The sequence below is a fragment of the Psammomys obesus genome, unplaced genomic scaffold (assembly GCF_907164565.1).
Source record: "Psammomys obesus unplaced genomic scaffold, mPsaObe1.curated_primary_1811, whole genome shotgun sequence".
Taxonomy (NCBI): Eukaryota; Metazoa; Chordata; class Mammalia; order Rodentia; family Muridae; genus Psammomys; species Psammomys obesus.
In genome coordinates, this window is record NW_026591598.1 from 8,775,557 (window position 1) to 8,796,713 (window position 21,157).

Below are 21,157 nucleotides of genomic sequence, written 5' to 3' on the forward strand. Positions count from 1 at the left end.
GCCTGGTCTGGCTGGCCAAGCTCTCAGGGTCCCCTGGAAACCAAGCTTCCCCACCCCCTGTTCAGTCACCTCCATAAATGGCAGCCCAGTTGGGCCATTCCGGCAGGCTGACTTTAAGTTCAAGTTCCTGGACATCTCTCTAAGAGCTCAGCATCCCCAGGGGCATTTCCTATCCCTCCTTCTCCAGCTCCTCTCTTCAGCACAGGCCAGTCAGTGTGGTGGGCATTACGCCTCCCCAATGAGCTTCAGTCAGGGCACAGTATGAGGGCTGCCTGCCCTGGCGTTCCTTGAACCACAGATGTTTTCCAGAAGCGGCTGGTGGAGGTAGTCAAGTTAACTGTGGCAGGGAGACCCCAGCTCTCCTCTCCCAGTCTCTAGGGCCTGAGTCCCCCAGGCCCTACCCTCCAGGCAGTGATGGTGTGACTCCAACCCCAGAGGGGACGGAGGGGATGCACTTCTAACACCTCACATACTGGCTCTGTAATCAAGTGCTCCACAAGAGGTCTCATGCCTGTAACAGAGGTCAGATGGCAGCCAGGGGTCACCATGCCCACAGCCCAGAAAAATGCTGACTCCACACAGACAGGGACCAATCTGGGCTTACCTGGACAGATCACACCAACTCTTTTGAATATCAGTTTTCTTATCTCCGCCATGCTCATAACATGAGCAGCCTCGCTGTGCCCTGGGGACTGAATGTACCGAGGCCCATTAATTATAATCTGTGGCCTTGTGGGTACTGAGGAATTGGTCATTATCCTTAGGTGTTGCTGTGAATGGCGAAGGTGAGCATGGGGCTCCGAGAGGGGGTCCCATCTGTCATGCCTGGTGACAGGGAGGCTCCAGGCTCCCGAAGGCCCTAGAACAAGAGGCTAGTTTCACTAGTTCTGATGGAGAGAACCAATAGCTTCCATCAGTCTCTCAGGAGTCTGTGACCAAAGAAGGGCAAAGCCTGATCCAGGGGAAGCCTTTCCTGGAAGGACAGTTCAGACCCAGGGACTTGTGGAGCCTCTGACAGTTGGTGAGCTGCAGGCAGGCCTGCCCCAGGAGTGTCCAGAGAGGGCCTGCTCCTCCCGAGGCTGTCTCCTGGCATCCCCAGGCAGAGCTCCTGATGCTGGGAGTCAGCCTCTTTATCCTGGATCCTTGGGGCTTGTCCTCGCCATGGGTGCAGGTTGCAGTAACAGCCAGGACAGATGGTCCCTCTGCGGGCCCCTCCGCCTCCTCCCACATGCCTGTCTGGAAAGCGCTCTGGCTTGGCCCTACCTGAGCCTCTTCCTGGAGGAAATGCAGAGCCAATTGCTGGGATGGGGTCCCCTGAGGACAGAGCAAAGCTGCCACAGGGATGTGGTTGGGGAGGGAGAGGTGAGGGTGAAGGACTACTGGGCAGGGTGCCCGGGCCCTGGATTCTGTGAGGGCATCCCCTAGGAGGCTTTCCCTGCCCATCTCTGACCCGGCTCCCTCTGTCCTTCCTAATTCCCCTAACAGAGCATCTGTGGAGACTGTGCCCAGGGCCAGACAGCCCATTCAACCTTCCTCCCGGAGAAGGGAGAAAAGGGAGACCAGGGCACCCCTGGCGTGCCAGGCTTTGATGACTGTGCCAGGGTAGGAACTGGACAGAGGCGGGCTGGTACAGGAGGGTCCCCTGGTGTAGGAGGGCTCCCTGGTGCTGGTCCTGCCATCTCCATCTGGTGGAGACCAGGCCGGGGTAGCTGGCAAGCCTGGTGTGCTGCTATATACATGCCAGAGGCCTCCTGCCCAGCCTTACGTAACACAGCCTCTCTTGTCTACCCCAGTGCTTCACAGGAAGGGAGCGCCCACGAGCTGAGGAGGCCAGGGTGAGGAAACCCTTGCTTCCCTTCATCCACCCCTCCTGCCCTGACCCCTTTCCTCCCTCCACACTCACTCCCACTATGTCTCATCTCCCACCCCAGGGAGACAACAGTGACGACTGTCCTGAGAGCCTTGGCCTGCCTGGCCCTCCAGGGCTGCCAGGCCCAAGAGGACAAGAGGTAAGACCAAGGAGCAGGCCCTTATTCAGGTAGGGTCTCAAAGACCCAGGGGCCACGTGTGCCCGGCACCCCCTGCTCCTCAGGGTCTCTCTCCCCTGGTGTGGAGTGAGAGTCCCTCACCTCTCCGCCTCAGTCACCCTCTTCCTAGGCACTCTGGTTCCTGGCTGCTTCCTCTCCTGGCACCCCTCCCTTCTCCAGGCCTGCTTCCTCTCCCCAGCAATCAGGTCACGTGTTAGCTTTTCAGTGGGGCTTTCCCTTTCTAAAATGGAAGACACCCCCCCCCGCTGCTCCCCAGGCTTCTCCCCCATGTAACCCCCTCCCAAGCTCCTCTTTCGGTTTCCTTGTTTCATCACCGTCCAACATCCTGTGTATCTGCTTCCTTCAGGAACATTCCACAGGTATCGACTGAGCACCAACTACGTGCCAGCCGGGTTCTATTTGTTAGTGTTCACCTCGCCTCTAGGACCTAAGTGCCACGAAGCAGAGATTTTAATCTTTTGTTTATGGCTATGTTTCCAGCCCCTGGGCTTGTGCCCGGCACATAATAGCTGCTCAATAAATGTTTGTTGGATGACTGAATGAAGTGAATGAAAGGCCATTTTAGCATCAGCTAAGTGGTTCTGCCTTGACACCAGCAGCCCCCTCCTGTCTGCAGCTTCAGGGAGCTGGGGGAAGGCCCTGTAACACGGATTATTGCGGGGCCACGGCTTCTTCATCTACTCCCTTTGGTTTCTTCTGCAGGGTCCGCCTGGCATGAGGGGCATTCCAGGTCCTCCAGGCCCTATTGTAAGTATCTCTGGCATCCTGGTCTCTTTGAGCAGAGCTCAGAAAGTCCCAGCCCGCTCACCATTCTGCAGCCTGGCAGGAACGCCCACTGCCCTCCCTTTTTGACTCACCTTTTGCTCATGAGAGCATCTCTTGGGACTGTGGCTCTCCCCCACTTGGAATACCCTGAAACACTCTGCTCAGCCCTCCTGACTGTGGCCCCCCTTAGGGAAGGCCCTCGGGGCACGTATTTGGGTCCTCTCCTCTTCCCTGTGCGCCAGGGGACCCAGTTAGTCCCACAGCCAGCTCAGTGTACGGCTGCTCAGCCAGATCTCTTACTCACCTTAGCAGCACTTCCTACAAGGGCCCGGGATGGTGCCTTCCGTGGCTTTGTGGGGCCACCTCCAGGGAAGCCTACAGAGACCGCACCAGGGGTCTCTACCCAGAATCCTCAGGGATGTTGGTGAAGCAGGAAAGATGTGGCTAGAAAAATGGGAAATGCTGGGCTATGTGTTCTTTGGAGGAAAAAAAAAAATGGCCAGTGGAGGCCTTGGTAACACTCAACCTGAAGGACATTGGTGGTCAGGTGGTGGGGGAGATGAACAGGCTTTGTGCCAAAGTCAGAGTCGGGGGGGGGCGTGGGGAGGGTTTTCCGGATGGGGAGGCTTCCGGGATCTTATCTCTGCCTGTGAAGGGTCCCAACTCGTGGGGCAGTAGCCTCCTCTGCCAAGGCTCCTTTTCCGCGACCTTGAAAAACTCCAGGACCACCCCAAGCCCCATTCCCAACTGCAGACTATGCCTCCAGGCTACCCCAGGGTGACTGTTCTTGTGAGATGTGACCTGCCTGTTTCTCCCACCAGGGCCCCCCAGGTTTTCCTGGTGCTGTTGGCTCCCCCGGACTGCCTGTAAGAACCTAGCACCACTCCGTCTCCCCTCCCTGCCAGCCAGGTCTCTGTGGCTTCTGCCCATCACGCCCCTCCTGTCATGCCACCTCGCCTCCGCCTCCGTGTTCTGGTGTTCCGTTCGTTGTCCCCTGCAGGCATGGTAGCTAACGACACAGGTCCCCTTGAGTCCCAGCGGCTTGGAGACCATCCCAGTCTCTGACTTTTTTTTCCCCGTGCTCCCTCGGTCTCTCCTCCGGCATTCTTTCCCTCATCCTCTCACTTTCACCTCCCTCTATTTTCCTTTTCCTCTTCCCTCTGAGCCCACACACCAGTCCCCCAGGCTTCTTTTACCTTCTTACTGGAAGTTCAGTTGGTGCCTCTCTGAAGGAGCCCCTTTATCTCTCCCGTCTCCCACTCCTGCCTCCTGCTTCCCACCACCGCCGTGTGGACTGAAGATTTGCTGAAAGTAGTTCTTGGAGCCCTGCCAGGCGCCTGGCTCTGTGCCCGGCAGAGATGCCAAAGCTTTAGGGTTTCACACTGCAGGCTGGCACAGGTTGGCTGCCCTGCTGCCTGGTAGGACTGTCCAGAGGCACCCTGGGGACTTACAGGCAGCCCTGCGTGCACCCTTCCCCATGGCCTCCTCTTCTTCCCTCTTGTTTGGCTCCAGGCCCAGTCTGCTCCGGGGCTGGGCACATGACACCCAGCTAGTTGGGTTTCTGGTGCTAGGGCCCTGCCCCTCTGTGCCCAGGGCCTTGGGATGGTCCTTCCGCCAGGTGTCGTTAATTGCTCTGCCTTGTCGTTGTCCTTGTCACAGGCGTGTTTAAACTGTAGCACGCTCGCCCACCCTCGTCCCCATTGTTGCTCTCTCCCGAGTCATGGAAGCTAGACCCCTTGTTTGTCGGATCCATGTTCCCGGGGGCTGGTGGTGGAGGCCAAGGACCAGCGCCCCTCCTTGTCGCATTTCCATCTGTCCCCACGTCTTCATCCCTGGCTGGGTCACCATGTCTGTCCCTGCTTGCTTGGGTGAAGGGGCCATCTGTCTGTCTAGCCATCTGTCTTGTGTCATGGAGAGGTTCGGGTGCCATTTCTAGAGGGAGAAGGGGTCAGAAAAAAAAAAAAAAGATGTGTGCAATGGTGAGTTGGAGTTGTGGGGATCCAGTGAGAAACGAGGGGCTTTGGTTGAAACTGATGCCCCTCCCCGTGTTGCTCCGGGGTTGCTCATGGGGTTGCTCCGGAGACAGCCCTCTTGTGCCTGTGCCTTGTGCCCCTAAAGATGGTGATTCGGGGCTTGGGTGGGAAACTGGGACAGGTAAGTGCTGGGAGCTGGGTGACACTGCGTGAACATCGTTTGTGGGGGCACCTGTCCTGACAGGCGTCCCTCAGCAGCAGCGCGCATCCCAGACAGCAGGGCACATCCGTGACAGTCTCACCTGGAGGGGCCCTGTCAGTTGCTCAGTTGGAGGGGTGTGTCTCTGGTGCTGCCTGTCTGGAAGCTGTGTCCCTGAAAGGCACCCCTACATTTGGGTTTCCTCATTCGGCTCCCCACCCACCCACCCACTGAGAGCATGCCCACTACAGTCACTTTGCCATGGATACTGGGGGGGGGCCGCTTGTGACCTCTAACCAGAGCAGGAGGAGGCAGGCACTGGGCAGGGAAGAGTTCCGGCTAGGTAGGGGTTAGCCTCCTCTGCGGTTTCTCATGATTTCTCTCTCGAAGGGTCTTCAAGGACAGCGAGGCCTCACGGGCCCGACCGGAGACAAGGGAGAGCCGGTAAGAAGACAACTGAGGAGCTGGCTGAGGGGAAGATGGAGGGATGCCTTCTTTTGAAATCCTCAGCCACTCAGCCCTGACCTAGAAGGGCTGACAGCTTCAGAAGAAAGAGCGTCACTCCGCTCGGGTCGATGGAGCTGAGTGTCCATGTCCCCTTACACCCCGAGAGCACATAGAGCTCCGGCCGCCATACACCATTGCCAGGGGTCCCTCTCTTTCCCTCAGCCCTCGGCGCTTGCGTACCCTTTCTGTATGCCTGGTCCTCCCCACCTCACTCTGGGCCTCCTTTCCCCGCTCTGCTCCCAGGGCTCTGGTGAGCCTAGGGCTGGCTTGCATCTAGCCAGGAGACCCTGGGCCTGGGAAATGGTCCAGGGTAGTAGCTGTACCCTCATGGGTGGCCACTTGCTGAATCGTAGGGCCAGGCGCTCAGGCTCAGGTCACTCTGCTACACGGAAGAGGTAGCAGAAATGTTGAGGACTGATCCGTCATCGTGTCTGCCTTCCTTTGCAGGGTCCTCCAGGACAGCCTGGCTACCCAGGTGCCATGGGCCCCCCGGGACTGCCTGTAAGTAAGAGGACTCTGACTGTAGGGGTGCTCGGAGGTACAGGCCGCTGGTGAGAACAGGCCCAGGCAGGGTGTCCCTCCACTGGGTTCCTCCTTTTCCAGCATTCAGTCTCCGCCACGCCATCCACGTAGACTAGACCCCTTCTCCACCTTGACTCCCTGGGTAACGTGGCTCGCCCCCACCACTGCGATGGAGGGCAGGAAGGGGACGCTCTCAGAACCCACTCGGAGTCCCAGGCTCAGAAGGAACTGAGATTTGCTTCCCGAGGGGTTTTGGGAGAGTGAGGGAGGCACATGAGAGGTGCCAGCGATGGCCCGGGTGCCCTCAAGGGCGGGTGTCCCACTTTCCAGTGTGGGCCACAGTGGCGGGTGGGAGGCCCCGCTGGCTACTACTGCCTTTGCCCTCCTGTTTCCTACTTTGGTGCCCTCGGCCTTCAAGTGCCAGTCTGGGCGCCAGCCGCAGCCCCACGTCTTGCCTTAGCACCACAGGCAGGCCGCAGAGCTAATTCTGTTGTCGCTTGTCAGGGCATCAAGGGAGAGCGAGGCTACACAGGCCCTGCGGGAGAGAAGGGGGAGTCGGTAAGTGACAGTACGAATCTGGGGGGGAGGAAGGGCTCCAGACGGGGCGCCCCGCGCTCCACCACCTTCGCCAACAGTGCTGGAGATTTCCCTGCGAGGAGGAGCCTCTGACCCCTGCTGCCCCTGCCCCACAGAGTCACTCCAGCTGTGTCTCTGCACACGCACTGGTGGCTGCGGAGGCGGAGGAGGCAGAGGCAGTGAGGAGATCCCAGCAGGCTTCTTGCAGAGAAGGCAACTGAGGAGGGGAAGGACCCACTCAGCTGGCAGAATTCCCCTCTCCTGCCAAATCGGGGCCAGCAGCCTTTTTTTTTTTCTCCCCTATTGAGGCCACCTTCATGGGGAGCTATACCGTGTCCATACAGAGACAGAGGTCACAGTGGGGCCTGGCAGGGACAGGCCTAGCAGAGAGCTATACGCATCGGTTCCCTAAGGGTTCGGGAGACACTGAAGGGAGGATTGGTGGTGGGCATTCCAGATAGAGGGAATGAACAGCAGTCTTCACTAAGCAAAACACAGCAGAGAGAGCGGGGTGGGGGTGGGGGGGCGGGGAGCAGGAAAGGGTGGCTGGTGACAGATTACAGGATGCCTGCAAATCCAGCATGAGTGGAGTCGCCTCACTCATTAGACAGAGGGGAGCCATGGAAGGCTTTTGAGAGAGAGGGTGACATAGCTGCTCTTTCTGTGCCTAAGACACAGAGAGCAGCTGTTATTTGCTGGCCAGACTGGGCAGATTGACCAGGGGGCTAGCAGGATCTGTCAGCAGACTTGTTCCAGGTGGAGAGGACACTCCCTCCCCAGGCCTCATTCCTCATGTTTCTGAGTGACTGATTCTCCTCCTTTGAGTCCCCAGGGCCCACCAGGATCTGAAGGCCTCCCAGGTCCCCAAGGTCCAGCGGTGAGTGAGTGAGCCAGCAAGCGAATAGGGCACGGGGATGTAGAGGGGTGCCTCCTGGCCTCTCCCTGTGCCCTGAGAACAGGGAGACTGGTTTCAACTGCATTCTTTTCTGTGGTGACAGGGTCCCCGAGGAGAGAGAGGCCCCCAGGGGAGCTCCGGGGAGAAGGGTGACCAGGTGAGCGATGCCTGGGGGGGCTGAAGGGGCTGGTCGCTACCCGCCCTCCCCCCTCCTACCCAGATCCTCACCTACTGGCCATCTGGTTGGGTAGGTGGGAGAACAGAGCCTGTGAACCCGAGGCTAGCCCACCTGTTCCTCTTTCCACCTGAGTGGCCAGGCAGGGGTGAGCTCCTCACTTTTTCTCCTAGGGATTTCAAGGCCAGCCAGGCTTTCCAGGACCACCGGTGAGTAAAGACCCAGAAGACCCCTGTAATGTGGTCCCACTGGGAGGAGCAGGCCTGGCCAGGCCTGATGGAATGAAGTTGAGGTAGGAGAGACAGTCTAGGTGGCCATGATAGATTCTAGGAGCCAGACCTGAAGAGCAGGGCCCCATGGATAGCCACAGAGGGTCAGACAGATAGATGGAACACAAACGGAAGGAAGGGAGAAGGAGCCCTACTTTTATTCATGCCCTTTTCTTTGTTGATCCAGGGTCCCCCAGGATTCCCAGGCAAAGCTGGAGCCCCTGGCCCACCTGGCCCCCAAGCAGAAAAGGTGAGTAGAACCCCACATCTGCCAAAGCCCCAGATCTGAGCCATGCAGCTCTTGTGAGTCTGTCCAGGCCTTCGGGAAATCCATAGACAAGTCCATTGCTTTAAGGCTGGGCTGTCGAACTAGTGTCTCCATGGACGACCTGGCTCTCCTAACCCTCCCGGTACCCTCTGGAAGCCTCTGAGTAGCTTGGGCTCCCATTTGCCAGGAAGGGTGGCAAAAGAAAGGCACGGGAGTGATGGACATGGGTAACTGGACAGTGACAGGCCAGCTTCGGCCGGCCTCCTTTCCCAAGAGGAAGCAGAGCGGGCAAGGGGCCAAGGGAAAGGAGGAAACCAGGATCCCTTGAATGAGGGCACAGCTGGAGGAGGAGTGTGCCTCTCTCCACGGCTGTGTCCAAGGGCCCAGAAGACACAGGGGTCACCTGTAACTTTTAAGTCAGGGCTAGCAGCCTCGGAGCTCCACAGTGGCTGACTGGGAGTCTGCCTTCATAAGCTGGACACAGCTCTGCCGTGGTTTGGAGGTGATGTCCCTGTCTCAGAAGATGCTGGGGCTCTCTTGTGCTCTGGGTGGGAGGCGTCAGAGACCCGCTGAAGCTTGATTTCCAAGCTTTTGGATGGAGGAGCGGTCCATGGGGAGCTGTGATGATCTGTAGTGAGAAAAAAAAATAGTTGGGAGACCCAAAAAGGTAGAGAGCCACCCAGGGCTCAAAGAGTCTCAGCATCAGAGCTGAGTGTCCAACAGGGAGAGACAAGTCCCTCTGCTGCCCCACACACAGCCACACAGCCACACACAGCCACCACCCCCTTCCCCTGCTGAAGCTAGTACCCATCAGACATAGGTGGATCCATGGTGGCTGTCCGCTCCCTCTCATGCCTTCCCTATGAAGGATGGAAGTGGCAGGCAAGACCTGCTTAGGTTGATCATTGCAGAGAATCCCAAACTGCTGGGTGGAGGCGCGCCATTGCAACTCTCAGTGGGGCTCGCATTGGCTAGAACTGTGCTGACCCCTCCTGGCAGACAGTGGTATTGCAATACCCCGGCTCTGCCTTGTAGCTGTGTCCTCTCCCTTTCCTGCAGCTCCTGCTGCACTGATCCAGGGCGGTGCCTCTCCCCTGCCCAAGGAAAGCAGCAACCTTTCCTTAAACACATTAGCTTCCAATCCACAAGGACTGGAAGTTCTCATCACTGCCCTGCTTTGGGCTTTCAGTGGCTGCCGAGGGACTATGGCTGTGTTTGCAGGTCATTTTACAGTCCCCGAGCCTTTGATTAGACAAAAAGTTCATGTAAAACCTCTTATAAAACAGACATGTGGCCAGGCACGGTGGCACACGCCTGTGATCCCAGCACTCGGGGAGGCAGAGGCAGGAGGATCTCTGTGAGTTTAAGGCCAGCTTGGGCTACAAAGTGAGTCCAGGACAGCCAAGGCTACACAGAGAAACCCTGTTACAAACAAACAAATAAACAAGCCCTCAAAACAAAAAAGCCCTCAAATCAAAACAAACAAAACCAGATATATGTAAAGAGGCTCTGGATAAGACCTGGAAGAAGGTTCTGGAGTCCTCTCCTCTGGGCCAGAAGCCTACTTCATGCTTGGAGCTTCAAGGCTCTCCCCAGCAACTCCCGGGGCGCTTAGAAGCGACTTTGAAGCCACCGGTCTGTTTCTTAGCAAAGTGCAGAGTGTTCTTCAGGGCCCCTCCCAGTCACGGGCCATCTCCCCAGCCTCCTCTCCCAATCCATCTACCACAAGGGCCCTGACCCCCAGGTCAGGCGGGCGCGTGACCATTGCCAAGTCTTTCTCTAGCCTCCTCCTGCCACCACGGGCGTCCTTCGGAGTTCACCCTCTGGTGACACTCCTGGGACATTTTCCCCCGAGCTCTGGTCACCATGGGCCTCCAACCCCCTATCCTTGAGCTCCACAGCTCCATCCTTGAAGGACGGATGGAGCTGAGAAGGGTGTGGTCTAAGCAAGCTCTCGCTCCCCATAAAGCAGTGAGGAAAAAGCGACCTCGGAGGATAACGGCATCAGTTCTCAGAAAGACAGCACGTGGAATACATCAGTTAGGCCAGGACAGCATTGGGGCCAGAAACCAAATGTCCTGACTCGCAGGGGTCCCCAGCACCCTTGGCTCTGACTTCATTGGGCGTTCTGGTTTCAGGGTAGTGAAGGGATTCGAGGTCCGTCAGGCTTGCCTGGTTCCCCTGGGCCGCCGGGTCCCCCTGGGATTCAGGTGAGTGTGTGCCCCCTGGGCCTGCCGGGGATGGGGGATTTAGAGTACGCATGTGTGGTGTGAGCTGGGTAAGAGGTGGAGAGAGCCATGAGGCTGGGTCAGACTTCCCTCTTGCTAAGCCGCAGCGTAACATTCAGAACTGCCCCCCTCCTGTGTGCAGGGGCCCGCCGGGCTGGACGGACTGGATGGGAAGGACGGCAAGCCCGGCCTGAGGGTAAGCTGGGGCTGGGGTGGGAGGCAGGAGCTCCCTCCTGATGAACGAGCTGAGTTGCCCTTTCGTCAGGCATCCAAGTCTCCCCTTGCGGGGATCTTCTTCTCTTCCAGCATCAAGACTCCCCCAGTCTCTCACTCCTCCTAAATAGACTTAGCCAGGTTCAATTCCTATCCTTAACCAGAAGAAAGAAGACCAAGGCCCACAGGGGGACCCATTCACAGTCCCCAGCGGCCAAACCAGTCTGAGATTTTTTTTTTTTCTTCTGCCTTACATGATGTACATGGGAGACTCTGAGAGGGAGAGAAGGTAGGGGATGAATTGGGACAAGGCTGAACCAAACTGACTCAATGTTCTCATCTCTCTCCCTAGGGAGACCCAGGTCCTGCTGGCCCTCCCGGACTCATGGGACCCCCGGTAAGTTGAGCTGCAGGAAGGAGCTGGGAATTCTGGGCCTCCTCCAGTAATCCTTATGGCTTCCATGACCTCACCTTATGACTGCAATAGACTCCATTGATTTAGCCTGAGCAGGAAGGTGGAGGTAAGAGGAAGATCAACTCCCTGCTTTTCCTTCCAGGGTTTCAAGGGGAAAACAGGGCATCCCGGCCTCCCTGGGCCTAAGGTAAGGGAGACTTCCTGTCAAACAGGCTTCCCTATTCTCTTCAGTCCCAATGCCAGGGAGACATGGCAGCCCAGCCTGGGTTTAAGGTGCCTCGCGACCCCTGGCTGAGATGTTACCCCAGTATCCTAGCTTCCTGAGGCCACTTAGGGCCTGGCAGGCGGGGTCAAGACTCTGCTACCTACCACCTGAAGTATGCCAGAGGCCCTGTGGCCAAAGCCAGGGCAAGGTGGCAGAGCGCCCTTGATCTGGGGTCAACATGGGTATCTACCTAGTGCCTCTGTTCCCTCCTCCTTTTAGGGTGACTGTGGGAAACCAGGTCCCCCTGGCAGCAGTGGCCGGCCAGGTGCAGAGGTAAGGACTGGGGTTCTTCGCTTGATGCTGTGACACAGCCTCGGACTCCACTAAGTTCAGGAACATTGCCTCTTCCTTTCTCTTGGGGACAAAGCGGCTGCCCTCTCTCCTTTGGCCTTCTGATGTGAAATCTCACCCCACACTGCCCGTCTTGACCCTTCTCCATCTTGACAGTTATAACTGGTCCCCTCTCTTCCTAGAGAGGCACACAACCACCCAAAAGGCAGGTCTGGAAGACTAGAGTCTAAAATTCAGAGCTCTGTCCAGCCCTCTGTCCCATGGCTCCGCGCCACTACCCACAGCTCTGCTCAGCCCTCTCCCTCACAGTGGCACACACGTGCAGGTCGGTCAGTTTCTGGGATACCTTTTTCTTTCTCTGCTCCTGCAGGGTGAGCCCGGCGCCATGGGACCCCAGGGACGACCAGGACCCCCAGGGCATATTGTGAGTTTAAACTGCTTTTGTTCCTGCTTCTGTGGGTGCCACTGGGGGGATGGGATGAGCTGGTCGGTGGCCACAGGAGCTTCCCTACCCATACAGCGATGTGGGGGGGCTTTCCACTCCTCTAATCGAGTGGTTTTTTGCTTTTCACCACTTCTTGAGTTCTCTGGGCACATTCAAGTTTTGCTTACCAGCCAGGCACAAGTCATTCAGTTAGTCAATAAGTAACTATTGACCATCTGCTCCAAATCAGGGCCACAGCACGGAGCCAGATAGTCGAGGGCCCTTATCTCACAGGACCTCCCGGCAGGCACGGCAGACAAGCCAATAAAAGGTCCAAGGGATGAGGTGGTGTTACAGGAAAGAACTGGGAGCGAGCTTTAAGGGCAGAGGTTCTCAACCTGTGGGTCATGACCCCTTTGTGGGAGTCAAATATCAGCCATCCTGTCTATCAGATATTTACATTACAATTCACGACAGTAACAAAATTACAGTTATGAAGTAGCAACGAAAATAATTTTATGGCGGGGGTCAACGAAGCATGAGGAACTTGCAATAAAGGGCGGCAGTATCAGGCAGGTTGAGAGAACCACTGCCTCAGGGCAGCCCTTGCCGGAGAAATGACTGAGCCTGAATGAAGGGAGGAGCCAGCTGCTGAATAGCCTAGGAGAAGAGTCCCACGGCCAAAGGGACACCAGTGCATTGAACCGAAAGCAGGCAGGAGCTTGGCGTGTCTGAGGGACCTCAAAAAGACTGGGCATGAGGGGTAGCTTGAGAGGTGCTTGAAGGACCAGAAAAACTGAACTTCGAAAAAGATGGCTCAGGGCAGTTAGGAGCCTGGAGCAGGCATGCCTGGGAAGATCTGTCAGGGCAGGTAGGTGGGTGGATGGTGGGAAGGGAGAGGGAACAGAGGGCTCGGGGGATCTGGGACGTACTTAGTGGTGGACTGCTTGCTCCCTTGGTCTGAAGTGAGAGAGGGCTGAGTGATAGGAAGAGAGGATCCAGGAAGTTGGGCTGGGCAACTGGGTGGGCAGTTGCTGTTTTCACTGCAACTGAAAACAGCTTTCAGTTGTTTTCATAAGCTGAATTGGGTGAATTCAGGGTGAATAAGGGTGAATTGGAGAGAGAGTTTATTAAGCAATTATCGCATTTCCCCACCCACTTTTCTCATCGGTGACACAAACGACTACCAGTTGGTGCCTTGATCGGTGTGACGGCACCAAGCTGATAGGGCTCCAGAGAAAGCGAATCTACTTGTGTACTATAATAGCACGGCTGTATTACTTTCAGGAGGCATTTGGGGGACATTAAAAGTAGTTCATGACACAATAGGGGGGAACTCTCTGGTCCCCAGTTTTATGTATCTCAAGGAGTTCAGAGGCCCTGTTCTGGGAACCCCAGATCTCTCCTCCCCACATCCCCTTCACAGTAAGTATGAAAGAGTCACACACCGAATGATGGCCTCAGTAGAGACTCGTGGGGGACTGTGGGTGAGGACCTCCTGGGCTCCTCCTGTCACTGCCCTGTCCAGCCCAGACCCGCTGCTATGTACTGGTCCCACTGATGAACATTCCCACCCCAGGAGTCTTACATGAATAGGAACCACGGACCAGAACGTTCTGGGCAGGGGTATGCTCTGCGAAATAGCTGAGTGCTCTTGGTTTCAGAGAAGGAGGAGGGAGGTGACCTCTGGACGGTGGGCATTTCACATACAGCCCCAGGAAGGGATATCAGTGGGGGTTACTGTGTCGTTGCTCTCCGGGGTCAGGAGCCACAGAGCTTTTCCCATGTGGACGTCCGCCGCAAAGATCTCACCGCTCTGTGATATGGCAAAGGACTTTAGAGGTGGCGAGAGTCCTTTCTGTGGCTGTGGGAAGTGGGGGACATGGTCTATGGTCTCTGGTCTCTGGTACATATGACTCCTGCTGTGCAGACCTCCCTGCCCCCGCCCCTAGGGCAGTAGGACGCTGGGCTGCCTTTAGGAAGCATGGGTCTCGGCAGATAGCCAGGCTAGTGGTTCGTTCTCGCCTGCCTCTGGCCTCTGCCTCTCACAAGCCTGGGAAGCACCACTCAGCGAGCACTGGGCACACGGTCCTGTGTGTTCAGTCCCTCCCCACCTCTGCTCTGAACCCAGAGCTCCTGGTAGAAGTTCAAGTGTAGGGTCAGAAAGGAAGGACGGATTTCAGGAAGAGAACAAGGCCAGTGCAGTGTAGAAATACTCCTGGCGCCTATACCACCTCCAGCCTGGGTTTCTTCTTAAAGACCTTTTCTTGGCTTGACTCTCCTCTCCTTAGGGGCCACAAGGGTCTCCAGGACAGCCAGGTCCACCTGGGATCTCCACTGTGGTGAGTGACATTTTCCTACTTACTTCCTCAAGGAATATTTATTGCTCCTTCCCTCCCCCTGGGCAACGCCAAAGGGATGGAGAATGACTTGTTTTTGTCCCCCTCCTTTTCGGCCATCAGCCTCTCATCTCTCCTAAGTATTTCCCTTCTGGGATGAGGCAAAGGGCTTAAGAGGTAGCTCAAGGCCATCCTAGGGCCTACACCACAGGCACAGGCCATCTGCCCCTGTGGGGCCTGGCCCCTGGAACACGGTGAGGGGCCTGCCTCTGGCTTTGTGGGTCTGGCTCCTCCTCCTCTGTGCTGATCTTCATCCTGTTGTTTAGGGCCTGAAAGGAGATCGAGGATCCCCTGGAGAAAGGGGCTTGGCTGGCGTCCCAGGCCAGCCTGGCACACCCGGACACCCTGGCCCCCCGGTAAGACTCCAGCCCGGGGGAAAGGTTCATTTGGCTCTGCACAGCACACCTGGGGTCTGTAGAGAAGGCGAGGGTGTTAGCATGGCAGGGGAGCGGCCGGAGGCCCACTTCTGTGGATTGTATTATATCAGAAAGAACAAGCCCTACAAGCCAGCTCTGAGCCAGCCTGCACACAAGGTCACAGCCTCTGAGGACACACGATCAACCTCAGGCAGATCCCTTAACGAGGTGTCAGAAAGAGAAGCCTTAATCCATGTGTTGCCCCTGCCCCTGGCCCCAGACTAGTAGAGCTTCTCAGTAACTAAAGTCTTTGAAAAAACAGCAGGAACCAGAAATGCAGTGCTATTAGTGTAACTTTCTGAGCTCCTCAGAAGCCAGACTTGATCTCAGCCCGTTTAGCATTCAGAGCGGTGCTATATTGGTCACCGACTGTGCCAGAGTGAGCCTTAGCTTAGGCTGGGTGTGTGTTTTGTCTTAATGTGTTCTGCAACACTATTTGAAGGTGCAATTGTCTCTGGGCTTTCAGTTGAGGAAATGAGGGTTCGGTGTGGCTGAGCTGATTGCTCTGAGTCACACAGCTAGTATATGGAAGAGCTGCGACCTGATCCCCAGCCTGCTCCACTGCAAATTCTGCAACCCCGTAGGCAACCTGTAAAGCTTCCCTGTCTACTCTCCAGAGCTCTAGACAGGCAAATGGCATGAAGTGGAGCTGATTGCTTGTCTCGGGGATGTAAAGTTTCTGGGAAGCCAAGGGAAGGGGGCTCAGGTCCCCATGACAGGGGATTTCCAACCAGCCAGACTTTCTTCCAGGGCACAGTAGCAAACTAGGGCTGGTAGTCCCCGATGAGATGGATGGTTCCAGTCATGTAGGCATGGTCACTGGGCCATTTCCCAGGGGGTCAGGGAACGCTGCCCACTGTCCCTAAGGACATCCTCCCTTCCAAGCTCCCTCCCTACCCACAGACTCAGGAGCTGGCAGGGCCCTGGATGTGTCTACCCGTTGTCCTGCTATCACAGATTTTCCTTCGGCAGCAGCCCACCAGAAGGGCCTGGGCCGGGGCCCAGGGCTGGCCAGCTTCTGCTGTGGTGTCATGGGGAAAGAAGGAGGTTACCTTGTCCTAGCCATTCTCGCTGAGGACAAGAGGCTCACAGTTCACGTGGGTCCTTCAGCGAGCACTGAATGTATTCTCAGAGCCAGGGAATGCATACAGTTCTCAAGAAAAGGCACCTTGCTCTAGCTCAGGCAGGCGGTGGGGTTGGGGTTGGGGGTGGCAGGATCAGGGCTCCTCCATGGGATGGTGGGAAAGAGAGTCGAGCCTGGTAGGGTGTGAGGCCGGTGAGGCTGTGTTGGGTGACCACTCACTATGTTTCCAATGCTCTCAGGGTGAACCTGGTTCAGATGGTGCTGCTGGCAAAGAGGTATCGCTGTGCTCCTTCTCCTTGATTCTTGATTCTTGGCATTCCTACTCGATCCTCATCCTGTTCTATTCCTCAGTCCCTCTAAAATAAACACCACCCCCATGGGCTATCTCCTACAGAAACTATACCCATACAGTTTCCATCTAGAAACTCAATTGGCCGGGCATGGTGGGGCACGCCCTTATAATCCCAGCACTCAGGGAGGCAGAAGCAGGCGGATCACTGTGAGTTCGAGACCAGCCTGGTCTACATTGTGAGTCCAGGTCAGCTAAGGCTACACAGAGAAATTGTGTCTTGAAAAACCAAACAAAAACAAACAAACAAAAAAGCTCTGGTTGGTTGAAAATATTAAGGGAAAAATTGCAGGTGTACTGAGTATATACAGGCTTTTAAAATTTATTTTGAGACTTTGTACCCAGGCTGGCCTGGAACTGTATAGCTTAAACTGGCCCCAAACTTATGATCCTGCTACTTCAGCCTCCCTAGCTCGTAGGTGCGCACCGCCCCTCTTGGCTCACTTTTTTTTTTTTTTTTTTTTTAAATCATTATTCCCTAAGCAGTACAGTATGACAAGTCTTTGCAGCATTTACCCAGTGGTAGCTATTGTTAAGTAATTTAGAGATGCTGGCGAGCACGCAGACAGGCTATAGCCAAGTGTCACACCATTTTACAAATGGGGCTTGAGACACACTTGGGGATCCCGGAACCAGTCCCTACAGCTACCAAGTGCCATTTACATGCAAGAAGCTGGTATCTCTGGTTGGCCTAATGGAATTAGGGGACCCTGCTTCTAAGTCAGAAAGAGATCATAAAGATAACAAACTCCAAACAAAGGCTCCCTGGGGCCCAGCTCCTGCCAGGCCCTCTGCTATTTCAGACTGGCCTTCCCATTCTGACTTCTTGTCACATCTGTTCATCTCTGGTGAGGGACCAGGCCAACGCTTATCAAACAAGGCCATGCCCCAGGGGATAGCATCGTCCCTCCCAGCTGTCAGCCCCCTGCTCAGCAGGGAAGCTGTCATCCTTTCTCTCACAGCCCAGCTGGACACAACCAGGATCTTAGGGTGGGTGGGAGGAGGGTTTTCCCACTGCGCATGGCCCCTCCCCGCCCCGGGGAGCCCTGGTGAAGCTGCCTAGACTTGACCCCGAACTTCTGCTTTCTTATAGGGACCTCCTGGAAAGCAGGGGCTGTATGGACCTCCAGGCCCAAAGGTCAGCAGGCACTGGCTGGGTTTGGGAAGAAGAACTCCAAGCTGTGACTGTAGCCACGCAGGAAGCCTATGGTGGCCAATGGGTGGGAAGAGGAGATGTGACCCCACCTGGGACTGTCCCATCTATGGCGCAGGGAGTGGGAGTCTCTTGAATCCCTTAATCATTGCCTGCTCTGGCTCACCCCAGGGCCTCTGGTTGGTCTGGGGAAAACGGGAGTCACTGAACAATGATGTTCCCTGTGCCTAGTCACACTGACACTGGAGTTCGGCGAGTTAGAAAGAAGACAGTGCGGTGGGACCCCGGCAGGGGCTCCTGCCTCTAACTGGAGGCCAGGAAGGAAGGCTTCGTAAAGGGCAGGAGTACTCCAGCAGCCGAGAGTAGAGGGGTACGCGTTAGGGTGCTGAGGCTGGGGAGGGTGTTCAGGCGGCACACACCCTCAACCAGAGGGCAACAGGCAGCTAGAGCTGGCAAGATGAGGCTGAGGACAGTGAATGGTACTGGGCAGGGAAGGAGCCCTTCCTCCCAAGGGCATGTGGGAGCCATGAGCACTTCCCAGCTAAGAGTGATGCAAGCACTGCCTTCTGGAAGCATTGCCCTGGGAGGTGGTGAAGCAGGAGGAGGTCCTCCACAGCCCAGCGGAAGACACTGGGCACCCGTGGAAGACGCAGGCTGTTAACACATCATGACATGGACTTAGAAACAGCTGGTAATGCTGTACTGTGACTTCTTGTCCTCCTAGGGTGACCCAGGACCTGCAGGACAGAAGGGCCAAGCAGGAGAGAAGGGAAGATCCGGCATGCCTGGGGGTCCCGGCAAGAGCGGTTCCATGGGACCTGTTGGGCCACCAGGTCCTGCAGGAGAGAGAGGCCACCCTGGGTCCCCAGGGCCTGCAGGGAGCCCTGGGTTGCCTGGGTTGCCAGGCTCCATGGTGAGCGGAAGCCAGCAGACACAGACGGGCACCATCCCATGGGGCAGGGTCATGGTCACTTTAGAAACTCCTGCTGACAGGCTGCAGGAAAGAGCTTGACAGGTCAGCCCCCAGTTCTTCATGGGGAGGGGGAGCTACAGGTGTGTCCCCCCGACAGACCGCACTTCAGCGCAAGATGTGTTGCATCATTTCAGGGGGGCAGCACTTTCCATTAAGACTCCTCGGGAGGCTCCCAGGGCCTTTGCCCTCCTCCCCATCCTTTATTTCTGGAAATCAAGTCTATTCACTGGGCAAGTGCCAAGTTTGGACATGTAATTGAGGCCAGGTTTCTTTTCTTCCCTCAGGGAGACATGGTGAATTATGATGACATCAAGAGGTTCATCAGACAAGAGATCATTAAAATGTTTGATGGTAATTGGCAGCCGGCTGGGTGGCAGTGGGCAAGGCTTGCCCTTCCCAGCCACTTCTTCACCCGGCCCTGCCTGCCTTTTCCTTAAAGCTTCAGGGTCCTCCCCCTCCCACTTACAGACAGCAGGGTGACGGGCATATGCTCACCTATCCATCAGACCTTCCTTGTCACCTGCTCTGCTCTGAGATAAATCGCTTCTCTTCTGCCCTCCTGATCCCCCACTTGAGCAAAGGAGGCTAAGAGCCCACGTGGAGGGCGCTCTGAGGAGAGGGCGCAGCCGGTAGAAGGTGCTGCTGTGGCGTATCTGAAGTCTTCTTTCCTGTCTGTGTGCTCTGGCCTGGGCAGAGCATGGATGCTGAGCATCCCGCTTGGGAAGGAGACCTGTCTGGACCATATTCCCAAGCTGGTGGTGAAGCAGGGGGTGGTGGTTAGGGAAAAGAGATGCCAAGGTCAGATCTGTGCTTCTGAAAGATGTGCATGGGCAGGCACACGGAGGCCATAGTACCAGACCTCCTTCGGGAGACCAGCCAGTACCCCCCATCCTGATACCCCACCAAAGGCTGGCCGGCCCGTGCTGGTGGCGTGCCTGCTGTAGCTGCGGCCACTCCCAGTGCCTGGCCACCCAGTGACCTGGCCTTCGTCTTTGCTTGCAGAGAGGATGGCTTACTACACCTCCAGGATGCAGTTTCCCATGGAGGTGGCAGCGGCTCCAGGCCGGCCAGGGCCTCCTGGGAAGGATGGCGCTCCAGGCCGGCCAGGTGCTCCAGGGTCACCTGGGCTCCCTGGTCAGATTGGTCGAGAAGGACGCCAGGGTTTGCCGGGAATGAGAGGTAGCTGACCTTGTGGGTTCTCCAGGGTGCCGGTCATATGCGCCTCTCTGAGGCTCATTGTTGTGGATGTGGTGTGCTGTGGTGCGTGTGTGCGGTCATCCACTCAGCTGTCATTTTTCTGTTTTAGGACAGGACTTAACTTCATCTCTTTTGTCTCAGGGTTGCCTGGTACCAAAGGTGAAAAGGGAGACGTTGGTGTTGGCATTGCAGGAGAAAATGGTCTCCCCGGACCCCCGGGTAGGAGAACCCAGTCCTTGAGACCATGAATTCAGAACAGCAGAGCCCACACCCCAGCACCCACATTTCCTTATGACAACATAATCGAATATAACCCCAAACGATGCCGGCCTAATTACTCCTTACTGAAATGCTCCCAATTCAAGATATGTGCTGGGGCTGAAAGGGAAGAGTGGAGAGAGAGGCTGAGTCTCCACTCTGTCCTAAGCCAGGCTTGCATGATACCGTGTGGTAGAGATTGCATGCATAGGGACCTGAACCCCAAATCCAAGGCCTGTTTGGCATCCTTCTGGCCCTGTGATGTTGATGAGGTCCCTTAATCCCTCAGAGTCATTCTCCAAGATGGTCAGAAAGTTGAGAGTGGCTAACACCTGATGGCCTAGCTCTGAGGCCCAGCTTGCTTACTGCATGGATATTACCCACGTGACTTTCTGAGCCTGTACCATTTCCCCAGAACAGTTCTGTGGATACAACGATGAATGTATGAATTAAGTACTCTCGACTTTTTCCTGGTACCCAGATGTTCCCAAAGAACACTAGGCCAGAGGTGTGGTGTCCTTGTGACATCAACGCGAGGAGCAGGCAGGTCTCACGAAAGCACACTTCATCCTGGCAAATATGCATGAAATGAAGGCGTCACTTGTCGCAACCATTGTCTCTTCTCGTCATCTGGGTCTCCTGATTTCTCTTCTGTGGCTCTTCTCTCTTTAGGTCCTCAAGGACCTCCAGGTTATGGCAAGATGGGAGCAACTGGGCCAATGGGCCAGCAAGGCATTCCTGGCATTCCCGGACCCCCAGGTCCCATGGGCCAGCCAGGGAAGGCTGGCCACTGCAACCCCTCAGACTGCTTTGGGGCCATGCCAATGGAGCAGCAGTATCCACCCATGAAGAACATGAAGGGGCCTTTTGGCTGAAACCACTACCTGTGCTGGGATGAAGGACTCCATTAGGAATAAACAGCCAAAGCGTACGGGACTTGGATGGGTTGTGAATGTTTGTACTATTCTTGTGTTTGTTGTTGTTGCTGCTGTTAATATTTTTTTTAACAATAAAGAAACAAAACTATTTGTAACCCCACTTCCATGGGGTTCCCCTGGTGCTGCAGCTGCATCTTCTCTATCATTTGGTTCCAGGATTCTGAAAGGGTGTGTCTCTCAAGGCCTTGGCCAGCCTGCAGGTTTGTGTTGTGCTACTCCACACAGGCTGCTCACGTGCCCTGCTCCCTCTCCAGGCACCCCCAGGGCACACTTGACTTGTTAGTGAAGAGGAACTAGCTCAGCCTCTGAAGTGAACCAAAAACAGGTTTGGAGCCCCCCAGTGTCCTGCTCAGAAAG

At 56.2% G+C, this 21,157-nt stretch overlaps 1 protein-coding gene across 5 annotated transcripts in view; it reads left to right on the plus strand.

Annotated features, from left to right (window-relative positions):
• Positions 1 to 20,921, plus strand: part of Col16a1 (collagen type XVI alpha 1 chain) — a 49,745-nt gene extending 28,824 nt beyond the window's left edge. For 4 of the 5 annotated variants that reach the window (XM_055611352.1, XM_055611354.1, XM_055611353.1 and 1 more), the window contains 27 exons: positions 1,486 to 1,602; positions 1,794 to 1,835; positions 1,932 to 2,009; positions 2,751 to 2,795; positions 3,635 to 3,679; positions 5,376 to 5,429; positions 5,940 to 5,993; positions 6,519 to 6,572; positions 7,423 to 7,467; positions 7,589 to 7,642; positions 7,834 to 7,869; positions 8,117 to 8,179; positions 10,336 to 10,407; positions 10,568 to 10,621; positions 10,991 to 11,035; positions 11,196 to 11,240; positions 11,538 to 11,591; positions 11,980 to 12,033; positions 14,325 to 14,375; positions 14,699 to 14,788; positions 16,172 to 16,207; positions 17,375 to 17,419; positions 18,159 to 18,347; positions 18,692 to 18,758; positions 19,410 to 19,586; positions 19,746 to 19,823; positions 20,535 to 20,921. In XM_055611352.1, coding sequence (XP_055467327.1) covers positions 1,486 to 1,602; positions 1,794 to 1,835; positions 1,932 to 2,009; positions 2,751 to 2,795; positions 3,635 to 3,679; positions 5,376 to 5,429; positions 5,940 to 5,993; positions 6,519 to 6,572; positions 7,423 to 7,467; positions 7,589 to 7,642; positions 7,834 to 7,869; positions 8,117 to 8,179; positions 10,336 to 10,407; positions 10,568 to 10,621; positions 10,991 to 11,035; positions 11,196 to 11,240; positions 11,538 to 11,591; positions 11,980 to 12,033; positions 14,325 to 14,375; positions 14,699 to 14,788; positions 16,172 to 16,207; positions 17,375 to 17,419; positions 18,159 to 18,347; positions 18,692 to 18,758; positions 19,410 to 19,586; positions 19,746 to 19,823; positions 20,535 to 20,737 — 1,947 coding nt within the window. In that variant the 3' untranslated portion in view covers positions 20,738 to 20,921. The remainder of the gene's footprint in view (positions 1 to 1,485; positions 1,603 to 1,793; positions 1,836 to 1,931; positions 2,010 to 2,750; positions 2,796 to 3,634; positions 3,680 to 5,375; positions 5,430 to 5,939; positions 5,994 to 6,518; positions 6,573 to 7,422; positions 7,468 to 7,588; positions 7,643 to 7,833; positions 7,870 to 8,116; positions 8,180 to 10,335; positions 10,408 to 10,567; positions 10,622 to 10,990; positions 11,036 to 11,195; positions 11,241 to 11,537; positions 11,592 to 11,979; positions 12,034 to 14,324; positions 14,376 to 14,698; positions 14,789 to 16,171; positions 16,208 to 17,374; positions 17,420 to 18,158; positions 18,348 to 18,691; positions 18,759 to 19,409; positions 19,587 to 19,745; positions 19,824 to 20,534) is intronic. The other variant, XM_055611356.1, reaches the window with a different exon arrangement.
• Positions 20,922 to 21,157: the final 236 nt, after the last annotated feature.